This window comes from Sciurus carolinensis, chromosome X (genome assembly GCF_902686445.1).
Source record: "Sciurus carolinensis chromosome X, mSciCar1.2, whole genome shotgun sequence".
Lineage (NCBI taxonomy): Eukaryota > Metazoa > Chordata > Mammalia > Rodentia > Sciuridae > Sciurus > Sciurus carolinensis.
The window spans coordinates 88760915-88769364 of record NC_062232.1 but is presented as its reverse complement, the minus strand read 5'-3'; the positions used below and the strand labels follow the sequence as shown (position 1 = coordinate 88769364).

The 8450-nt window shown below is 33.0% G+C and overlaps 1 protein-coding gene across 3 annotated transcripts in view; it reads right to left on the bottom strand.

Annotated features, from left to right (window-relative positions):
- Positions 1 to 5689: 5689 nt before the first annotated feature.
- Positions 5690 to 8450, bottom strand: part of Dnaaf6 (dynein axonemal assembly factor 6) — a 46310-nt gene continuing 43549 nt past the window's right edge. For all 3 annotated transcript variants that reach the window (XM_047536486.1, XM_047536487.1, XM_047536488.1), the window contains one exon: positions 5690 to 7293. In XM_047536486.1, coding sequence (XP_047392442.1) covers positions 7164 to 7293 — 130 coding nt within the window. In that variant the 3' untranslated portion in view covers positions 5690 to 7163. The remainder of the gene's footprint in view (positions 7294 to 8450) is intronic.

The following is an 8450-nucleotide window of genomic DNA, read 5'->3' as shown; positions in this document are numbered from 1 at the left end:
GGAAATTTAGAAAGGAGGATGCAGAGAAGGTTATGTGGGGCCAACAGTATCTGAGCAAGACAGAGCAAAGGGAAATGAAAATTGCATAGCATGCACTGTTGACTGCTTCTTTCTAATTCAGTCTCCCTGGGGTGGGAGTGGGGGTGGTTTTGTAATTTGTTTGTTTGTGGAGGGTGACCTTTTGTCAATGGGGGAGGCTTTCTGTATTTGCATATAGTTCCAAGTTAACTTTGGCTTTGCTTTCCCATGAACTCTGTGTTATCCACACAGAAAAGGTTCTAAACAAAAATAATTAGCTTTTACCCTCACTTTCCATCCATTCAAGAATATTCACATGGTATATATAAATTAAAAACACAGCTTAGATTGAAAGGTGAAAATGTCTTTTCCTGCATGGGGTAAGAAACAAACAACAAAACATTTGAACAGATTGGCAGGGTAAGGAAAGTTGTTTCCTTTCCAACATCTCTCAAGTTAGATGTTCATAATGAGGCTTCCGAAATTTGGACTGGTATAAATTTAGTGTAAGACCTATCCATGTCGGGGGGATGCATTTTAAAGTCAAATAGAAACATTTAAAAATTATCTTGTCAGGGAAGTTGACTAAAAGTGCATTGCACTCAAATTCCCTTGCTTTATAATATATTACGAATCATATATTACAAATCATCAACTGCTGTTTTAGCAGCAAAATTTATGGATGATTTCATGGTAAAAATAAATGGGAGAATGCAGAGTGTGACAGTGAATGTTTTAAACATATTTTATAATGTTCAAGTCTAGAATTAGGAGGCCAAAAAGTAATTGTCCCGAAATAAAATCCAGATTGATAGAGTTGAAAGTAAAAGACCTTTAAATTACAATAATAAAAAATGTGAATAACCTAAGAATATGCAACATAAAAATAAAAAAAAACTTCCTATTAAAAATAGTAAGGTGCTGGGGTGTAACTCAGTGATAGATCACTTGCCTAGCATGTACGTGGTCCTGGTTTCCACCCCTGGTTTCCATCCCCAGCACTGCAAAACGAAACAAAAAAATCTACAAACAAAATTAAAAGGCAAAGAACATCCTTGGGGAAATATTTATAAAATATATTACCAATAGCTTACTTAAATATTCTTAATATATAAGAAGTTTTTATAAATCAATAAGAAAATGTTAAATATTCTAATAGAAAAATGAGCAAGAGACAAGAATAAATAATCCTCAAAATCAAATCATAAATGGCCAATAAATATATGAAAAGTTGCTCAACCTCACCAGTATGTCAAGGAAAAGAATTTCTAAAAATAATGTTATGTTATTTTTCCTTATTAAATTAGAAATGATGAAAAAGGATTATGATATTCAGAGTTTCTTAAGGTATAAAGAATGCATATCAGTACAAACTTATTGACGATTTGGCTGAATTTATCAAAATATTTTAAAATGTGCATATGTATTTCATCTCTAGGACTTTAACCTAAGGGGAAAAATACAAGATGCAAATGAAGAGACTGTATAATAATGTTCATGACAGTATTCATATAGAAAAATTAGAAATATTCAATCCATGATTATTGGACATTAGAGTTAAGAGTCAGTAAGGTGTGTGTGTGTGTGTGTGTGTGTGTGTGTGTGTTTAGCTAGTTATGTTGCTGGAACAAAATACCAGAGGTAAAGAACATATAAGAAGGAAGAACGTATTTCAGCAAATGATTTCAGAGAGTTTCAATGCATAGTTACTTGGCTCCATATACCTCCATTTAATTCACAATCATGCTGAAGAGTATTTGCTAATATGCAAAGATATTTGAAATATGTTAAGAAGACCAGCAATATAGTAAATTAAATTAGCTGAAAATTCCTGTGATACAAACTTCCATAAGTGCAAGATAAAATATACAAAAAGTGTTTTAATTGCAGAGCCACGCTCCCAAGAAATAAAGGAAAACCTGGAGATGCCAGAAATAAGAAAAAAAACCCATGGAAACGACAGTGATAATCTTATAAGTGGAAACTGTGTTTGCCTCAAGAAGGAAGTTTCAATTTTCAAAAACCATAGAGACAGAAGATGAGGTCTTGGGCCCAAGGGTCCTTTCATAAAACTGGGTTCCTGGGAGGGCTGTATCCTCTGTAAAAGTTAGGGTATAACAAGAATTTGCATCCTGGAACAGGGAAACAAGGAGTCTTATGTGTTTCTGTCTAAGCTCAAGGTGGAAGGATAAAGGTCATCTGATAATAAAAGCACAAGCCTGGAACTCATGTAGGTTTTAATCTATGCTACATGCATGCCTGGGAACTATTTTCCTGAGGCTTTTAGCAGAAGCAATGGCAAAACATCTTTGAGGGGATTCTCCCACAATGTAGACCACAAGAGATTTTCAAATATTTTTTAAAAACCCCATTAAAGAAGATATCATAAGAAAAACTATATGAGTACATTATCTACTGTGAATGAGAGTCAGTGGACATAATCATCAGCAAGATTAGGAACCAGAGAATTATTGAAATAAGGAATAATTTTAAGAAAAATTACCCAATATTAAGAGCAAAGAAAGATGTAAATTATAACAAAGAAGCTAAAATTCATGGGGTATAGATTAAAAGGTTCAACCTTTATCAAGAGGAGTTCCAGAAGAAAACTAGAGAAAGTGAGAGAAAGGTAATCTTCCAAGAGACAATGCCTGAGAATTTTCTGGGATTGATAAAAGACTTAAGAAGCACAAATACAAATAAAACAAAAAAATCTCGGCCAAGACATATCATAAACAATTTTCAGAACCCCACTCCCCCCCCCAAAAAAAAAACAAAGAGCAAGCAATCTTTAAAATTATCAGAGAGGAAAAATAGATTACCTACAAAGGAACAACAATGAAACAGATGAGAGACTTTTAAGTTGCAACAATATAGGTCAGAATAGGTAAATAACATCTTCAGAATTCTGAGGGAAAATAACCATTAACCTAGGTTTCTAAACCCAGCTAAATTATTATTCTAGAGTTATGGCAATAAAAACACAGAAATGAACTGAGAGAATCAAGAATTCACAAATTCTTGCTGAAGAAAATGCTAAAGTATATACCTGAAAAATGAAATAGTAAGGTGGAACAACGAATGGTGAACAGATAACAGTAAACGTGGATAAATCTAAACAAGTATAGACTGTAAAAATGATGAGGATGAATAATTTGGAGATATACAAACAAAGCAGGAGAGGTATGGGTGGGTTAAAAGTAACTCCTCATATTATTTTAAGAGAGGGTACAACTACTGACAAACTTTAGACATTTAAGTTTTTTAAAAAAGGAACACAACAGAATGTACAGCTTCTAACACTTTAGTTAAGGGGAAATAATAATTTAAAAAATTGATTGATGGGAAAATGCAAAAAAGGAGAAAAAAGTATAGATAAAGCAGAAGAAAAGACAACTCCTATGATAATATAAATCAATCCAAATGCACTATTAGTCACAGTAAATGCAACTGGACTAAAACTTGTGAGCTTAAAAACAATCTTGTGGGAATAGTGGTGCATGCCTGTAATCCCAGCTATTCTGGAGGCTGAGGTGGGATGATTGCAAATTTCAGGCCAGCCACAGCTATTTGGTGAGGCCCTGTCTCAAAATAAAAAATAAAGGGAGCAATGGGGTGTAACTCAGTGGTAGAATATCCCTGGGTTCATTCTCTGGTAAAAAAAAAAATTGCTTCTAAACACAGAATCTTGGTTGAATTAAAAATTGCAAATTTTGGTTATATGCTGTTCATGTTATCTAAAACATGGAAAGCATGAAAAATGATGTAATAAGATAACAATTATTATTAGGGACAAAGAATCACAACATACTGATAGAAGGAATAATCCACCAGGAAGATACAGCAATTCTAAATCTCACTACCTAAAAACACAATCCCCCAAATTCACAGAATTACAAGGAGAAACTGACATATCTATTATCAGTGGTAAATTATAATATACCTCTCCATGTTGAAAAAGCAGACCAAAAATTAACAAGAATGTAGATGATTTGAACATCACAATTTAAAAAGTACTTGAACTGACATATACAGAATTCTGTACTTAACAATTATAGAATGTTCATTCTTTTAAAATACTCATAGATCATTTACCACACTGTTTTACTATAATGTAATAAAATTAGAATTCAGGAACAAATGATAATTGACAATGAATGCACTTGGGAATTTTAAAAAGTAGGTTATAAAACCAGTTTGTGCAACATCATCCCATTTGAGAAAAAGTATCTATGGTATGCTCTGGGAAAAACAAACTGGAAACAGCACTAGCTTACAGGTATTTTCTAGTTTTGCTTTATTTTAGAGTTTTTTTATATTGTTAAGGTTTCTGGGTTCATTGTTATCATCATGAATTTTTTCCTAACTAGAAAAAATCAGGAATAAATTTTACTCAGGAGAACACATGGAATAATAACTTGCCTGAGCTATTGCAATAGTCATCCAATTGCTCTCCTTTTTTCTCATTCTTGCTTCCTAATATATTCTCTTCCCCTAAGCACTGAGAATAAAATTTAGTTCCTAACCTTAGCCTAAAAGAATCTATAAGATACTGCTCCAGCCTAATTTTCCAACCTTACTTACCTCCATTCACATTCCCCCAGGTTCACTCTACTCTAGCCTAGAGTTCTCCATGTTCCTTCCACCATGTCTTCCCATTTGCTACTCTTTGTACCGACTAGAAGCCTTTTTACTCTCCTTCCTGCAATGCCATCTTTACCTAATTCCTAGGTATTCTTCTCTTATTAGCTGACATGTTAAATCCTTAAAGAAGCCTTTTTCTACTCCCCTTTCTCAGACTAGGTTTGGTTTCTTTGGGAGATATTCTCACATAGCCATTCTTTGTCTTCATAACAGTAATAACAACTTGGAAATATATGTTTTTGTGTTTATTTATTTTTTGTCTCCCTCACTAAAACTGCTCCATGAGGGCAGAAACCACATCTGGTTTGCTCATTCCTACAGCCACAGCACCTATTGCTTTGCCAAGCATGTGGCATGGATATTTCTTGAAAGAATGTATAAATGAGTGAGTGAATGAATAAATGAACCCCCATAGCACCTGCTGGAGATTCTGGAACCCAAAAATGATCCGAGGAAGTTCATGAAGGAGAAGCATATGTAAGCTATGTACAACAGTGCTTTTAATTTACAGTTCTCCTAGTAATGACTCAGATTCACTGAAAAATGCTGACTGTCTTTTCTACATTTGATTTAGTGGACTATTCCTTTTCAAAGGAGAAAAGTTCTGTGAATTAGTTTAAAAAAAATAACAATATAACTACTATAGTTTTTACTTCTAGGCCAAGGACAGTGAAGTAGAATGATTTCTAGATGGGATAAATTACTGAATCACATTTCATTGTTCTTGAAGTTCTGTTTCATTAAATAATTGATACAGCATGACATAACCAAGAGCCCAATTCAAGTTGGCCTGAATATGCTCTATGTTATCTTCCAGAGACAACTTGTACACGTTCAGTAGGTTTGAGTAATAGTGGTCTTTGTAACTAGGGCCACTGTATAGGAAAAAGAGATATATTTTCCACTGTCTATCTATAAAAGAAAAATATTGGTTAGACTTGCCCCAGAGTATACACTTTAGGTTATAATCTAAAATTCTTAAAATGCTCCCTTTAAAAAAGATGCTAAGGAAACCAAAGTAGGGTTTTTAACATTATTTTGGTTTTATAACATCATGGACATTCACATTCACAAACACTAGCTTCCACCCTCATCTCTTGCCCCCACAGAAACAAGTCATGGTGGTAGTTTCAGTGTCAAATTCTTTTAGTTTAGTTTTTAATCCAATCACTTTTTCTAAAATCTCAGTCTGATCCTTCTATTTAATCAAGTCACAAACTAGATGTTTGGTAGTTATTTACATAATTAATTCCAGAAAACATCATTTTTAGTATTTCTTCCCTTAATAGTTCACATGGAATTGATAAACATATTTTAGTTGTTCATTTCTTTTCAAAAGTTACTCCCAACTAATTCTACAGTGCTATAATGATGTGTAAGTTCTACTCATACCAGTTTAAAAATATAATTTATTCATAAACAATTATGAAACAAACTTATGCAATAATACAAAAAAGACAGGGGACTGCCACAATTCATAAAAATAGGCATGTCCAATTAAGAAGAAAGCTAGGAAATGAGAGAACAGGATCTGTAAATGTGTCATTTTTTAATAATATTCCTTTTAAATGTCAAGGATTTCAGTTGACTAAACAGAAACATAGTATGCCAAAAGGCATGACTGTCAATTATTATTGCAGATAAAGTATTTAATTTTTTGGTGATAGGGATTGAATCCAGGGCCTAGCATATGCTAAGATCATGCTTTGCCACTGAGCTGTACCCTCAAGAAATATTTTAACTTAACTATTCAAGCATTGAAAGCATGATTAGGGAATCCAAATAATACTGTACGCTCAAGAGTATTACTTACTCAAGTAAATATGTGTCTGGTATGATGCTTCAAATTATTTATAATCCTTTGTTATCTGTATTTTTTCCACAGTTTTATTGGTGCATTGTAGTTGCACACCATGGTGGGATTTGTTACATATTTGTACATGCACACAATAGAACAATATAATTTGGCCAGTATCACTGTTATCTGTATATTACAGAATAATATTGAGAGCCTAGACAGAACACTAAATCATTTGATCAAATCAATGAAAAAGCAACCAAATGAATTTCTATGGTGATAATAATGGTGAATTTCTATGGTGATAATAATGGCCAATTTCTATACAATCAATTATATTGTAGTCTAATTAATTGGCTTAAGTTCTTCAGATTACTGAACTAAGTGGATCAACTATTTTGCCATCATATTTGTTCTGAAATTGATCATGTAGTAATCTAATCTAATAGTAATCTAATTGGTTAGACTGTAAATATTCTATTCAGTAATCAGTATAAAAATGGAATAGCTCATTAGTATGAGGAAACACTTCCTAACAGAGTAACAGAAATGACTGTTAATGATCAGAATATCACTAGGATTATATATCAGCCATTTAAAAATTGTCAGAATAATAGGACAATATAGAAAATGTTAACCAAAATTTTCAGTCTTTTAATTTTATCAATGACATTTTACCACCTTTTCTCATATTTATGCAGTTTCAGAAGAAATTAACAAAATCTAACTCTCTTTGCATAGTCATGGTGATTTCAAGTGTCTCAGTCTCCAAAATATAGAATGCTTTAGCACTACTGCATTCCACAGGCTGGGGAAGGGTCACCAACAGCTTCCTAAAAATAAAATATAAAATAAGATAAAAACCTAGAATTAGCCTCTTAAAAATGACATATCGCTTTCAATAAGGCAACAGAAAGCAATATATATCACTAGAATATTTGAACCCCACTCCAAAAAAATCCCCAGCAATTTTTAGACAGCAAAAATACTGGATCAAAAATATGCCAAGTAACACAGATAGTATACCATTTTTGGCCTTAAATTTTTTTTTACTCCTTATCGTAAAAAAACTGACCTCATGTTGCATTGTATAAACATCATCTCAGGCAATGTTTTTAAGAATAGAAATAGAACCATGTAACTTTAAGTTTGTTGGACAGATCTGTTGCTAGTCATATTTATGTAGAGATGGAATCGGCTGACTGATACAAATCTGAAAATTGGAGTAGTTATATAACACTTCTGCTAACACAGCTTTAGGTTGAGATTTTACTACAAGTGTAGCTTTTGAAAATCAGGCTTGGAGTTATTTTAATACCAGATCAATGAAAGTGCTTTTCTCTGCTTGCTGTTGATTCTTTCAGGTACACATTGACAAAAATTCCCTCTGATACATTGCTGGGTTTATTTTGTGGTTTATGGCTCAGCTGCTGATAGTTGTATGCTTTAGATGCATTGCTGGGATGAGACATCCATAATTCTGTCCTAGTGCTATGAATCTGAATTATGCATGGGGTCAGCACACGCTGGTATCAGAAGAAAATTAAATGCCTAAAACACTTGTTACCTCATATTCTCAGTACAGAAGGCCTGAGTGTCTCTACAAAAGGTAGACAGAAAAGATTTTTTAGACACAAATCTGTAAAGGATTCTGGCATTTTTTAAAGGGGCACTTCTTGGATACTTGAATAGAGAACTAGTATTTCTTCCCTCATTTGCAAAGACCTAAGTTCAGGGGACTGGGCTTATTAAAAGTATTTATTATACATTCCTATGAGAAATCTTGTGTGACTCTTGTTCCATTTCAGACGGGGTACAGTTCCCTCTACCTGAAGTAATTAAATGGCAAAGTATTTTAATGTCACTTGAAATATTTGGCATCTCAAAACAGTAAGTGCACAAAACACTTAGAGTCCATCCTTTAAAGCTATTTAAAATATAGTTTGTACTAGAGTTACATTTGCTTCATCCTATATTCTATACATGATAA